This window comes from Benincasa hispida, chromosome 3 (assembly GCF_027475165.1).
Source record: "Benincasa hispida cultivar pf3 chromosome 3, pf3_genome.v1.1, whole genome shotgun sequence".
Classification (NCBI taxonomy): domain Eukaryota; kingdom Viridiplantae; phylum Streptophyta; class Magnoliopsida; order Cucurbitales; family Cucurbitaceae; genus Benincasa; species Benincasa hispida.
The window spans coordinates 44093226-44108561 of NC_143480.1; the positions used below are offsets into that span (position 1 = coordinate 44093226).

A 15336-nucleotide genomic window follows, 5' to 3' on the forward strand; every position below is an offset into this window, starting at 1 on the left:
TTGTCTTGGAAGTTTCTAGCATTTCTTTCATCCCAAATCTTCCACAATACAGCACAAATGATGCTTAACTAGAGGCATTCTTTGTCAATTTTGAAAGGAGTCCAGCCAATTAGTAGGTGAAGCCAACTTTGCAAATTATTTGTAAGGACCATAGACCAGTTGAAAGCAGAAAAGACTTTCTAGAGAAAGGGCAGTCAAAGAAAACATGTTGGGCATCTTCATTGTTCATTTGACAAAGGCAGCACCATGAGGGAGATAGGATCAAGGGCATCGTTTTTGTAATCTGTCCATAGTGTTTAGACAAGTGTTACTGATTTCCCATAGGAGGAATTTAACTCTCTTTGGGCAGGGACAGCTCCACAATTTCCTGAAAAGGCCGGTTGAAGGTGAGAGTGGGTTGGATATGAGGGAAGAGTATAAAGACTTTGTATTGAAACTAGTGTGGCTAAACTTCCATATCCATTGGTCCTTTCTATTAGTAAGGTTCAGGCTTGGAATAAGATGAGTAAGAGCAGCCCATTCTTCAATCTCATCTTCTTTAAGATTTCTTCTAAAGTTTAAAGACCAAGAACAATTTGTAGCATTCCAAGCCTCCTTAATAGAAATATTTGTTGTGGTAGATAGCCGATAGAGCCTAGGAAAGGTCTGTTTTAGGGCAGAACCAGCAAACCAATTGTTGTCCAAAACTCTGTAGAGGAACCATCACCAATCTCACACTGTATATTCCCATAGATAAGGTCCATTTGATCATCAGGTGTGTAAACTTAAGAAGTCCTTGTATGGTCTGAAACAGTCCCCGAGAGCTTGGTTTGAAAGGCTTACTACCTTTGTTAAGTCCCAAGCGTTCACTTAGGGATACTCTGACCATACATTGTTCACAAAAATGCTAGTGTTTAGGAAAATTGTTGTCGTAATCGTGTATGTGGATGATATTGTCTTGTCAAGAGATGATATTGATGAGATCACCAAACTGAAAAAGAAGATGGCAGACGAGTTTGAAATCAAAGACCTCGGGAATCTAAAATATTTCCTTAGAATGGAAGTGGCGAGATCAAGGGAAGGAATCTCTGTCTCATAACAGAAGTACACTCTTAACTTGTTAAAGGAAACAAGTATTAACTGGATGTAGACCTGGTGACACTCCTATAGAATTCAATGCTAAACTGAGAGATTCTGTTAACAAAGTTCCAGTTGATAAAGAGAGGTATCAGCGTCTAGTGGGAAAGTTAATTTACTTATCACATACCAGATAAGACATTTTCTATGTTGTTAGTGTTGTCAGTCAGTTTATGTAGGCACCTTATGAAGAACATATGAAAGTTGACTCGAATTCTGAGATATTTGAAAAGCACTCTTGGTAAAGGTCTAATGTTCAGAAAAACTGACAGGAAATGCATTGAGGTCTATATTGACTCTGACTGGGTAGGATCAGTAACTGACAGAAAGTCTACCTCAGTGTACTGTACCTTTGTGTGGGGTAACCTGGTTACTTGGAGAAGCTGAACACAGAGCTATGAGTTTGAGAATTTGTGAAGAAATCTAGTTGAAGAAAGTACTGTCTGATCTTCATCGAGATGGTGTCTTACCTTAGGGTACTAACAGAAAGTCTACTTTAGGGTACTGTACCTTTGTGTGGGGTAACCTGGTTATCAAAAAAGCGTAGGCCTCGGGCAATTTGGTGACGAAGAAAAGTGTAGTTGCTAGAAGTAGTGTAGAGGTTGAATACAGAGCTATGAGTTTAGGAACTTGTGAAGAAATCTGGTTGAAGAAAGTACTGTAAATAAGAATACGGAGGTATTATAGTTATTTACTTTACCCTATTTTTCTTTCCTTTTTTGTATTTAGGCTTGTTGGAGCCTATAAATAAGAATCCTCTTGTATCTCTCACATTATGTAAAAATAAATAAAATGGGGACTCCTTATCGTGATTTTTTTCTCCCCGTTCTAGGGTTTACCACGTAAACCTTGTGTCTCCTCTTTCTCTCTTTTCTCTTTTACCAGAAGGAATTTGATACTTTTTGGACAAGGGAACTTCCATAATTTTTTTGTGAAGATCCTTGAATGGTGAAGTGTTGACATAACCGAGGAGAGATTAATGGTTTTCTAGAGAAGAAACCGCTGCTATCAAGCTTCCATTTGCGAAGATCAAGCCAACGAGTGAGCTGAATGTTAGGGATATGCTGAATGTTAGCGATATGCTGCATGAAGGAGGCCCATTTATTGATATAATGAAATGAGACTATTGCTTAAAGTACAAAAAGATATACTGAGAACAAAAGAAAGAAGGATCAACAAATGAATCCAGGAATCTCAACTAGGTTGACACCTCTTCAGCATCCTCCTTATATCCAAAAGATCTAATACAAATGAACCAATAATAAATAAAATAACAAAACAGTAATACCAATATTACAGTTCTTTGAGATTCCTTCTAAAGTTCAAAACCCTGAGCTGTGTCCATGGTTCCATACTTCTACTATGGATGCCTTTTTAGATTCAGCCATAGCGAAAAGCTTGGAAATTTCTTTTCTGAGGGCATCGATCCCAATCCCAATCCCAATCCAGTGGTCAAACCAAAAGGAAATGGATTTGCCATCCCCAACTAAGCACTGAATGTAGCTATAAATATGGTCCTTCTGCTTAAGGATGTGGCTCCACAGACCTTTGGAGGGAGACCTGATGATTTTTATTCTTCATAGGGTCCCTTTTTCCTGTCAAAAGCGCCAAATCTATTTAGCTCGAGCTTTATTTTGTAGCCTAATGTCAACAATGTCAAGTCCCCCATCTCCCGAAGGATGCTCAAGTTTATCCCATCGAAGGAGGTGTGAAGTGTTAATGCCCCAGTTCAATGTCTCCTTTTTGTAACATTATAATCTTTTTCCAATGGGTGGGTTTATGCAACTCCCTTGAATTGGAGTTTCTCCCCATTTAGAGTTTCGTACCATCAATGAAATGGTTTCTTACCAGAAAAAAAAATTGACAAATAATATTTACCAAAATACACTTATCATAAATATCGATACTTTCTTCTTAGTTGGTTTTAAAATGTCTTTGGTAGCCAACTTGTCACTCATGGAACTTTGCAATCACATCTCTGGTAGTCCCTTGGTACATTAGCAGTTTCCGGCATTACTTACAAGAACAATATGAAAGGCCAATGGGCCAAATCAATAAAAACCACTCCCCCAAGGTAAAGTGGAAGGAGGAGGAAAGAGAAAGATGGGAAAAAAAGAAAGAAAGAAAGAAGGGGGGGACTGCTCCATGCTTCTGGAAAAAACTTTGTAAAATGCTACAAGTGAGGGGAGTCTTAAAGTATTGATTGGGATTAAATTTGTAGCAACATATAAGCTTAAACTTTTGGGTTAATAGGTAATTTGACATTTATAATATTTGTGTAAATTTAATGGTCAATTATTTGGTTTTTTTATTTTTTCCCTTTTCTACATTGTGCGCACTAAGCTGAGAAAAGCACAGGGTATGCTTCACTCATTGTCTTATACATACTTCTTAAAAGATGGAAGATACATTATTGAAATTTATGGGCTATAAATTACGGTGAACTGGAAATGGCATCTTTTACTCCAAAAAAATGATAAAAAATGAAAGAAATATATGATTTTATAGACTCTATCATATTGTTTTTCGTATCCTCAATTTAATGCTAATTGAGGCAAAGTTTTTGGGAATGCTGCTGAGGATATTCACGTACACTTCTCATTTCTTCCATAGATTCAAAAACTTATCCAGGGCCACTTATTGTGGTTGACATTTCTCATCATCCTGAGGTAACTTGTATCACTTTGTGAACAAATCGTTTTAATTGAGTTCACAATTCTTGAAAATGATTGCTCTCGTGTAACAACCCTTGTTTCTCTCTGCTTTGCAGGATGGTTTGTCCATTGTGATTTCCCCTATGACGAGAATACATAATGAAAGTGGACTAACCATGGAACTTCGATTTCGGCGAAACCAACCAAATGAAGATGAATGTGCTTCTGTGTTGCTAAAACATGGAGATGTGATTGATGATTCAATGGCAATGTTTGATGCGTTAAACTCTTCTGGTGGATCGAGAAAAGCATTAAAGTCTTTAAGTGTTGGTATGTGGTAAGCCTAATCTAAGTATGGCCAGTTATTCTTTGTGAATAGAGGATTGTATGACAAGATAGTTTTTCATCATTATGCTGTTTCATTCTTACCTCTCCCTTCTATGTCCATGTGAAATAATAATAATAACAACCAGAACTAACTTATGGTGATTTCAAGTGCACGCAATGAAAAGCTGTCTTTCACATTAGGAGGGCTCGATGGTGATCAAAATGAATTTGGGTGTGAATTTCTTGGATTAAATTATTAGGTTAATTGGACTTTTGGAATTCCAAAATTCAGTGATACAAGAAGAAAGTGAATTTACATTTCATTTACTTTCTAAAGCTAAATAGTTCACTATGTACTTCGTGAGTGCCTGCTTCTGTCTTTTTTTCAGTTTCTCTTTGCAGAACATTTTGGTAGGAGGAGAAAAGTATACTCATTCTTAAATGATTAAAGAAACATTAGAGTGTCTACATATGTAAGGGACTGCTATAACTAGCTAAATTCCAGACGTTGCAGTGGTTGCTGTAGTCCAATTCCAGTGACACAGAGCCTAATATATCAAGTATACTTACCAATAAAGATGAAAAAAACACTAGAAACCACCTGTGTCGCAAGTCAATCACTCAATCCCCTTAAAGGCTTAAACAACTCATGTTATTAACAACAAGAGCTTAGCTCAATTGGCATGTATATGTGCCGAGGATCAAGAGATCTGTGGTTCAAATTCATTCGCTCCCAATTTGTACTAAAAAACTCATGTTATTGCATGTCCTCCGAATTTGGATGGCTTATGTAAAAACCAGCAAAAAAGGAACTCCATATTTGCTCTTTTAGCTAGTGATATTTTTTGGGTTAGAAAGAACCAGGCACATTTCTAAACTGAAGCATAATTTTGACAGTTCTAAATAGGAAACTCCTTGTCGGATTTTTCCTATTTCCTCCTGATCCTGCGTGAGAGATGATGAACTAGAGTCCTTATAGCCTTAATATTTGTTGTATTTGTATTAGTTAACTATAAGTACATAATAACACCAATAAAAAGTGTTTTTTCTTTCTTTCTTTCTTCTTCTTCTTCTTCTTTCTTTCTTTCTTTCTTTCTTTCTTTCTTTCTTTCTTTCTTTCCTTTTATTTTTTTTATTTATTTTTTTTTAAAGAAAAAAAAGACCTATTTGAATAGAAGATTTAAACATCCATGATGGACCAGAAATCTAGCCTTGTGTCTGTGAAGACTGTCCTCGATGCTAGAAACCATCCAATTTTACGTAGGTTTTAATAAATAGTATTAAACTGCATTGCTTTATGATTCTCCCTTCACGTTACCTTGTTCTGAAATTAAGGGGTTCAAAACATTTCAGGAAACTTCCTTCTTTCTTTTAGACCAATGTTGACTGATGAATCAATGAATTTTAAGAATTCAAGGTCAGTTGAGTGGTCAGATGACTTTAAAGGTGAAAAGGCGAAGCATTTGTCTGGAATTTTTGATAAGTTAAGCTACAAATTCAGAAGGGCTCTAATGGTTGGGTTGGAGAAGTACTCCTTTAGCACAGCAAGTTGTAAGCTGTTTGTTGATGATGGACGTGAAGAGTACTTGCACTTTCTGATTCAATGCGTTAGCAAGGATGTGCATATAATGCGGCCTGATGAATCTGGGCATAGGTTTGATACTACTCATTCATCCGATGTGCTACAAGTGCAAAAACAGATTTTTCTTCTTCCTACCGTACGAGTGTCCAATTCCTTGTATTCAGATATACATGTGCTTTTAAGTGAGAAAGGTAAGCTTGAAATTGGTTTCCGTTTGGATAGTTTTAAATGATTTAACTTGTCATTTGATCTTATTGCAGATAGTAGTACCTCAAATGAGGATCCATATATTGGATCCAGGGCAATTATATCATCTGAATCAACAGCTAATTTCTATGTGAACCCTGCCATAATTTTTTTTACTGTTACATTGACTGCATTAAATTCAACTTGCAAGTCAGTGAATAGTGGTGATTTTGTGGAGAAGTTACTGAAGCAGAAAAGTAAAGTCCAATCCGTAGACATTGATCTTGATTTTGGTGGTGGACAGTACTTTGCTTCTTTAAGATTGGCTCGTGGCCATAGAGGCATATTAGAGGTGATGTTAATTTACCTTTTACTTTGTTTTCAAAGAATAAAATACACATTTCATTACTAGTTATTTAATTTCATAAATCGCCAATTGACCCAAAATTTTAAGTTGATGGGTGAAGGTGAATTTAATTATAACACTTCCCCCTCACTTGTGGGCTTGAAATATGAAGAAGATCTGACAAGTGGAAATGAATATTAATTGGGGAGGAAATAACATTGCAGGAGTTTGAACATAGGACCTCCCTGGCCATTTGCTCTGCTACTATCTTAAATCGTCGATTGTCCCAAAAGCTTAAGCTAATGGATGGAGGCAAATTTAATTATATATCATTTAACATAATTAACGTGGTTATGGGCTCAAATTTTGCAACAGCTCCAACTAGTAAACTATTTACACTATGTCTCATGTAGGAAACCTGATGCATTTTGATCTGCAGGTAACCTAATGCATTGTCAATTGCAGGTAACTGTTTTTACACCGTATGCGCTGAAGAATGACACAAATTTTAAGCTACATTTTCTTGCTTCCAATAAGAAGACTCTTTACAGGTGCATCATAGAATGGTTCATGAATGCTTACTTGCATTGTTTTTAGAGCCTATGCATACCTTTGGCAGATTGTGTAACAAATGAAAGCCATGGATGTATGCAGGGATGTAAAAGAGAATGGTCTCTGTCCTCCAAATTTAGGAATAAGTTTGCTTCCACATTCCAGTTGTTCATGGTTCTTAAAGTAAGATGATTCTTCACTTGAAAGTAAAATGGATCTCTTTTCTCTTTTTATTTCCTTGTCTCACGTCAGCAAAATTTAATTTTCTAATATTTCATTTTTTTTAGTGACATCATTGTAATTTCTTACAGGTCCAAAAAGGTGTTTGTACAGTCGGAAAATTATAAATCTGAATCAATACTTGACTTGGATGCTCTATCTGGCTTCACAGAATTAAGCTTGCAAACTCAAGGAGATGGCGTAGTATCTTGTATCAAACTTGGTGTCTCTTTGGGATCACTGTTGAGAAATATGGTTTTGTCGTCCCAGCTTGTAACTATAGTTCCACGATATGTAGTGATTAATGAATCAAAAGAAAATATTACTGTACGTCAGTGTTACTTACAGGTTTGTACTTCGTTATTCATTTTCTAGTTACCTTTTCTTTAGCACTCTGGTCACTGTTATGTTTTATGTATTTAATCTTTTTCTTCTTTTTTGTTCCTCTTTTTAATCCTATAAGAAGAATGATGAAGGAAGCACAATCCAAGTTGACAGTAAACAAAAAGCAACACTCAAACTGCAGGACGGAATCCAGAAGCCTAGAGGATCGAGTCTAATTGAAAATTTTGTTAAGAAGCATTCAAAAACTATGGATGATTCATTAAAATTTATTCAGTTCTACCTTACTGACTCTGATTTGAGTTGGTCTGGCCCAATATGCATTGCTTCATTGGGGCGATTTTACGTGAAATTCAAAAAGCAGCCAGACCAAGAGGCTTTGAAAGGCACAGAATTTGCTGCAGTTCATGTGGTGGAAGAAGGTTCAACATTAAATTTACACTTCCATAAACCACCAAATACCAACCTTCCATACAGGATTGAGAATCGTTTGCCCGATTTTTCTATTACATACTATCAGAAGGTTGTGCTATTCTTCCATTTTCCTCTCTCATCAATTGGTGGATGGATGTGAACTACAATATAATGTTGGTATTCCTTTCTATTAATGGTACGATAAATTTACAGGATGTTGTGGAGCCAGAGGTCCTAGGATCTCTCTGTAGCGTTGACTATGTCTGGGATGACTTGACTCTTCCACATGAGCTAGTAGTCCAAATTAACGGTACTTGTAAACTATTTTTTCTTTCAAGGTCTGTATCTCTGTTCTCGTATTTTTACCTTGGTGATACTGGCTTGGTTGCTGATTCCTACCAAAACTGTGAAGAAAAGAATAAGTTTTTCCCCCCGTTTTCTTTTTGGGAAAAGTTCCCTACTTTCTGTGCATTTCCAATGACTTGCTAGTTGGGTTAAATTAGTTTCAGAAAACAGAAATTAGAAATTTATTTCTACTAAACAATCCTATCGTAAGCATTTAAATCTTTAATTTTATTTGAAGTTCATATCATTATGAAAAGTTTGTATCTTGTTCAAACAAAAATTTAGATCTTTCATTTTGCCTCATGATGTAGTTCCAACCCAGCATTAGGTAGAATACGCTGCACAACCAAGATTCAGTCTCTGATTCTTCCTTTTATTAAAAAAAATCATTTTGACCTCCAGAATACACACGTTTATCCTATAAGAGAGAGAGAGAGCCGGGGGGGAAGGGGGGTTGTTTTGGAACTTAACCCCCAATTATACATCGGAAGGAGGGGTAGGAAAGGGAAATTCACAGCTGTCAAATAGTTACTGGGGCTTGGAAAGTTTGTTCCATGTTGGTGCAGGGACCGAAGACTTTAGAGGTTTTGAAGGGTTTCGGAAGATCAGTTTTGGGTGTGGTTATTTTGATGTAGAAGCTGAAGATTGGGAGATTTAAGAGAATTCCGGGCTCTCTCGAATGTGCCTGGGGAGTTTTCTTCTAGTTTTCTTGTTCTTTCCATTATTCTTGTTTACTTCTTGAATTCTTGTCGAACACTTATTGCGAGTATTTTCATATATTTTGGAAGTCAAAATCTCAGGAGGATGATATTTCCCCGTTTCTTGACCCGATTGTTAATCTGGAGTTTGTAGCTTCAAGGAAAGGAAATAGAATCACAAGAGGGAAATCAAATTCAAAAGGAGGATTGTATCAAAAAAAGTTGAGGATGGGGGACTGGCTCTAGGAGTATTAAAAAGAAGAAATTTGGCACTTCTTGCCAAATGGGGGTGGCGATTTTTCCACGAGAATTCTTCTTTATGGGCACAAGTTATAAAGAGTATTCATGGTAGAAATTTTGGTGAATGGCACACTTCTGGAAAGTCTTTTTGTAGTCTTCGTAGTCCTTGGATCAGCATATCAAAAATCTAGTTGAAAGTAGAAGCCTTGGCAGTCTTCAAACTGGGAAATGGAAGCCGAATAGCCTTCTGGCATGACTCTTGGGCTGGTAACACACCCCTTAAACTCAGTTTTCCCTCTTTATTTAGAGTTGCTTCTAACCAAAATGGATCTATTTTGGATCATTGGGATTCTCAAATTCTATCTTGGTCTCTACCCTTGAGAAGATTATTAAAAGATGAAGAAATACCAGACTTTCAGACTTTTCTTCTCTTGATTTCCAACTTAAAGCCTTCTCTCAGACCTGACTATCGTTCTTGGTCCTTAGAAGCAAGTGGTTCATTCACAGTAAAATCTCTGTCTAACCATCTTGCCTTGGCCTCACCTATTGACACCCACCTTTTAAAAGCTTTGTGGAAGACCAATAGTCCTCGAAGAGTGAATATTACGGTTTGGATCTTGCTTTTTGGATCCCTAAACAGTGCCTCAGTTCTGCAACACAAGCTGCCCTCCCATTTTCTTTCTCCTAATCAATGTGTTTTATGTAAATCAGCTGGAGAAGACTTGCAACACTTGTTCTTTGACTGCTTCTTTGCAAGAAATTGTTGGCTAGTCCTTTTCAAATCCTTCAACATCAGCTGGGTTTCCGAAAGTACTTGTAAAAAGAACGTTCAGCAGTTACTCACTGGTCCTATCCTCAAAAAAGCCCCAAATCTGATTTGGTGCAATGCAGTAAAAACAATATTAGTTGAAATTTGGTTTGAAAGAAATCAAAGAATCTTTCAAGATAGAAAACACACTTGGTTCTCCCGTTATGAGGCTGCTAAACTTAATGCTTCTCAACGATGTTCTCTTTCAAAGCACTTTACAGCCTATTCACTTCAAGATTTATGTTTGAATTGGCAAGCATTCATCCTCCCAGTTTGATTATGTTTTGAGGAGAAGGGTCACTACTATCCAACCTTGAAAACTTAAGTAGTTAGGCTTACATTATTATTCTCTTGTTTTCCCTCGTGGTTTGTACTTGGTTTGTACTATGTCCATCAAAAGAGGGCATTTTTTTCTTTGTATTCAATTCTCTTGTAAGTTCCATATTTTTCGTTTTTGTTTGAGTTTTATGGACATGATGAGGACGCTAAGGGGGTGTCAACCTAGTTGAGATGCTCAGGTGCGTCTCCTGATCCCGTATCTTGTATCGCTCCTATTTAAGTACACATCTCTTGTACTTCTTTTTATGCTTTAATAAAAAGTATGGTTTCCTTTTCAAAAAGAAGAATTCAAAAGGAGGATTATTCCTTGAGGCTACTTAGACTACATTGATTTGGAATTTGAGCAACCGTCTGGGCCAACATTGACTGCCTTTGGTGAAAGACCGAAACTCTTGGACCTTGATGGTGCCACTTACAAGAGGAAGCTTTGAGTGTTGTGCTTGTTTCCATCTTTTAACCACCAATCCTCCACCAAAGCATGAAAAGGTGGAAATGAGCATAACACTCCAATTTCCCTCTTGTGATCGGTGTCACCAAGAGTTATTTCTCTGTCTTCTATTGGTGGTAGTCAATGTTGGTCGAGATGGTTGCTTTGGTACCAAATTGATGTAGCCTAAATAGTCTCAAGGAATAATCCTCTAAGTATCAAACTTATGAGTCTTTTATTAGAATGATAATATGCTTCATGCAAAAGGGGAAGACTCCAATTTATAGGATTTATTATAAGTGAGGGTAAAAAGGGAATTAACCTAGAATATTACCCAATTAACCCCATTCTTCTTACATCATGTCGAATATCTTTCTTGGCCTTTTGGCTAAATATCATGTGTGGTATCTGTTTTTAATATGTTGGATCTTGATGATTAAATTATGGAAGGAACTCTGTTTCAAACTTACTCAATTTTGAAATTGGGTTGTGCATGGTCTCAATAAGGAATGTTTGCCAGACAAGTTTTCTTAGATTGACTTTTTCTGTTGAAATTACTGGTAGAGAGCCTTCGTGAAATTAACTTGGACAAGTTGCGCACATGGAGGCCTTTATATAAGTCTAGGCGACAAGGAGGCTTGACACATCACACAATATCTGGCAGCTTTAGTGGCCCGGAGATTATGAAGGTTGGGTACGAAATATATGCGGATGGTCCAACCAGGATTTTACGTATTTGTGAGAAATCTGATTGTCACAAAGGAGGTTCAGTGATTCCATCATCTGAAAAGTTTCAACTCAGAATTTCTAATATCACAGTTCACTTACTTGAATGTTGGAGGCAGGTCAGCCTTCGTATCTCCCTAACTCATCCCTTTTCAAGTGTTCATTTACAATGTTCAAATATGTTAAAATTTCAAATTTGGTTAAGTGGGTGGTATTGTGCCTTGATTTTATAGAATATTATCTAATTTGGCTTATTGATTCTTTTCTTTGTGCATTTTTGTTTTATTAAAACTGTACTCTTCTTTTGAACTTGAAACTCTCTCTCTTGCTCTCGTTATAATTATTAATATTTAATTATATGCCATTCTTCGACCATGCAGATTCTTTTATTTAGTGTTGGTCTTTGAGTTTCTTGTTCTCATTTGTGATGTAGGGATATTAAGGGTATTTTGGGTATTTCTTGTAGAAAGGGTATTTTGGATATTCTTATAAAATGACAGATTGTATTCTCTTTTTAAATTCAGGTGTGACAAAACCCTTCTCCTTTGGGTCTATTTAAAGGAGGTTAGGTTAGTTAGTTAATTAGGTGTGTACAAGCCCTTTCCCTTTGGGCCTATTTAAAGGGAACTTATCATTCATTTTAATCAATGAATAAAAACTTCAGCTCCAAGATTTTTCCAAGATTTCTCCAAGACTCTTTAGTCTTCACCAATGTGGATGTTTGTATTAAATTCCTTTGTTAGTTTTGCTGATTGTATCACTTTGTATTAGATGGACCCTTTAGTCTTCACTGTGTTTTGGCCATGTTTTGATTCCCAGTTGTACTTTTTCTTCTGTTGTTCTCATAGGAAGTGATGAGGGTGCTATGGGGTGTCAACCTAGTTGATATGTCCGGGTGCACTTCCTGATTCTAAAGTTTTGTTTTGCTAGTATCTTGTTGTACTTTGAGCATTAGTCTCGATTTGTTATTAAGAGGCTCGTTTCTCGTTTAAAAAAAATATTTTTTTAATATTTTTCTTTTGAGAGAAAGGAAACATTCTTTCTATGCTAATGCATAAAAGGAGCCATGGCAGAATATTCGTCTCCCCCATATCTTTTGATCTATAATATTCCACCACCTTACTAATCTATAAGCATATATACTCTTTCATAATTGATTTTTTTTTTTTTTAAATGAAGTTTTGGTAGTATTCGAAAGAAGGTTTGTTACAATTGTTTAAAGACTTCCACCATAATAGGCATCTTAACTAGGCTTTGAAAGAAAACATCATATGTCTAATTCAGAAGAAGGAATTGATAGCATCAGTAAAGGGTTTCAAGCCAAACAACTCAACTTCTTCCATTTATAAGATTCTTGTCAAAGTATAAGCAGAAAGAATGAAAAAAGTAATGTCATCTATCATTTCTTGATGAAGATGCCTTTATTGTAGGTAGGCAAATTTCTAATTGCAAATGAGGTGGTGGAAGAATGTAGATTAAAAAAATTAAAGGATTGGATTTTGAAAATAGACATCAAAAAGCATTTGATTGTGTGGATTGAGATTTTCTGGATGTGAAACTAAAGTGCTACATAAATGGAGATTGGGATTGGGGATGTAAGATGGGACCGATGGAAAAATGGGTTTGGAGAAGAAGGTCAAGGGAAGAGAGAGAAACGGAAAGAGTTAGGAAAAAATGAAATCACAATGTCATTAAAAAATAATATTCAATCTCAATTTAAAATTTGCGACATCAATATGAGCCCTCACTTGTCCATCAATCAACTAAAAGTTAAATTAACTCAATGGACAATTTAGAACTAGTCTTTGAACCTCCCGGACCACACTAATCCCAATCTTTGAGGACTAAAAATGTACTTTGCCCTTAAATCAATAAGAAAGTAGTGAACTAAATAAAACTAGTTACAACCGAAAAAGGAAAGACTATAATCATCTGAATAATTGAATAATTGGATTTATTTATTTATTTATTTTTATATATTTCCCTTGTATGTTTTATTCATCTCTTTATTCACTCCCTAGTTGTGTTTGTATCTTTTGGTCATTAGTCTCTTTTTTATTTCAATGGAAGGTTTTGTTTCTTGAATATATACCCACACATATATACATAGATAAAACAGTAGCCAGTAGGTAGTCTGTAGATTTGGAAAATGTCCAGCCTGAATCTTTCCTATGCATTGTTTATATCTAATATGTTGGTTTGTATTGTAATCTCAAACCTTTGTATCCGACCAAGTGTTATGAGTATCACATTTCATCCATGTGATCGTAGTTATGGGTATTCATGTCTCATAATTTGTTTTGCTTTGTTTTCATAGTCATTCATCATGTTAGAAACTGTGAATATATAAATATTCAACCCAACTTCCTGGGTTGTGCATTTACATGTCATTTTGTGGTGAGAAAATGGTTGCAGAAAATCAATCCATTGATTTCTTAGATGACCAAAAAACCTTAAATGGATTGTATTAATTTCTTTGACCTTTTAACTTTACTATCAGGATGGATATGAGAGTGAGCCATCAGCATGTATGCCACTTGTAGCTGCTAGACTCTGGGACATTAGTTTGGACTCTGTGTTCGCAGAGCAGCAGAAATATAACCAGATTACTGTTCAGGTACTGGTTTCCATTAACCTGATGTTATGCTGGCAGTTTCTAAGTCATTCAAGTAACCACCCATTTATTCTAACAACTTTGTAATGTGATGAAGTGCTAATTCATTCATAATTGGTGCAGTCATTGAAATTGGAGGAGAAGAGAGTAGGAGCTACTTTTGCTGCAATGCTTCGTAGGCATCGACTTGATTACAGTGACCCAAATGATTGTGTTCTCAAAATTGTCTGCGTCCTGAACTCAACCAGCTTTCATGTCAAGCAAGTGAAGTATTTTTCTGTTGTTCTGCAGGTAATATCAGGCATGATAACATTGGCTATACACCCACCGGCCTTTTGTAGGCCTCTATGCTGAATGATCGTTTGTTTCAGGGTGTAAAACTCTTAGGTTTGAGAGAGAATCAAAATAATCTATTCGTTGACCAAAGATATGAATATATACAAGTGTACAAAGCATAGAAAAGGAAAATATAACAAAATATTTACAATAATGGAAAACCCTAACAATAGAACTATAACACTCCCCCTCAAGTTGGAGCATATATATTAATCATGCCCAACTTGTTACATTGATAATCTATAGGTCTTCCATCCAATGCTTTTGTGAAGATATCTCCTAATTGTTCTCCAGTCTTCACATATCCTATAGATACCAACCCTTGTTGAATTTTCTCACATACAAAATGGCAATCAACTTCAATATGTTTAGTCCTTTCATGAAATATTGGATTAGACGCAATATGAAGTGCTGCTTGATTATCACACCACAACTTTTTTGGTGTGGTGATTTCAAATTTCAACTCAATAAGAAGCTGATATATCCAAATCAATTCACATACAGACTGTGTTATTGCTCTATATTCTGATTCCGCACTTGAACGTGACCCCACATTTTGCTTCTTACTCTTCCAAGAAATCAAATTACCACCAACAAAAACACAATATCCTGAGGTTGATCTTCTGTCTTCTTTAGATCCTGCCCAATCGGCGTCTGAGAAACATTCAATATTAGTATGACCATAGTCCTTATATAATAAACCACGCCTGGGAGCAGCCTTCAGTTAACAAAGAATCTGTTTCTGTTGAAAATAGGATTTTTACTCTAGGGGTATTTTTGTAATTGCCTCTAACCCTAGGGTTCTCTACAAGTCTATTTATTCACCCTGTTCTCATGTATTCAGTGTATTAGTTTTATAATAATAAAAGAAGAGATCTATACCGTGGTTTTTCTCCCTGGTCTAGGGTTTCCACGTAAATATTGTGTTTTTTCTCTGTTATTATTTTCATCATGGTATCAGAGCAAAGGGGCGAAATCCTAGCCATTATGGAAGAAAACCATCCACAATCGCCTTCCGCTGGTGGATCTTCAAGTTTTGATATGCAAACCGCTATTAGGGTTGCG

The 15336-nt window shown here is 36.1% G+C and overlaps 1 protein-coding gene across 3 annotated transcripts in view; it reads left to right on the forward strand.

Annotated features, from left to right (window-relative positions):
• Positions 1–15336, forward strand: part of LOC120072502 (vacuolar protein sorting-associated protein, putative (DUF1162)) — a 77723-nt gene that overhangs the window by 36431 nt on the left and 25956 nt on the right. For 2 of the 3 annotated variants that reach the window (XR_005480510.2, XM_039024874.2), the window contains exons 15-26: positions 3730–3785; positions 3887–4100; positions 5451–5870; positions 5940–6217; positions 6677–6762; positions 6866–6946; positions 7075–7330; positions 7446–7847; positions 7952–8048; positions 11160–11440; positions 13822–13938; positions 14059–14226. Coding sequence is in view for 2 of the 3 variants with exons in the window: in XM_039024874.2 (XP_038880802.2) it covers positions 3730–3785; positions 3887–4100; positions 5451–5870; positions 5940–6217; positions 6677–6762; positions 6866–6946; positions 7075–7330; positions 7446–7847; positions 7952–8048; positions 11160–11440; positions 13822–13938; positions 14059–14226 (2456 nt within the window). In the remaining variant the exon portion in view is untranslated. The remainder of the gene's footprint in view (positions 1–3729; positions 3786–3886; positions 4101–5450; positions 5871–5939; positions 6218–6676; positions 6763–6865; positions 6947–7074; positions 7331–7445; positions 7848–7951; positions 8049–11159; positions 11441–13821; positions 13939–14058; positions 14227–15336) is intronic. The other variant, XM_039024875.2, reaches the window with a different exon arrangement.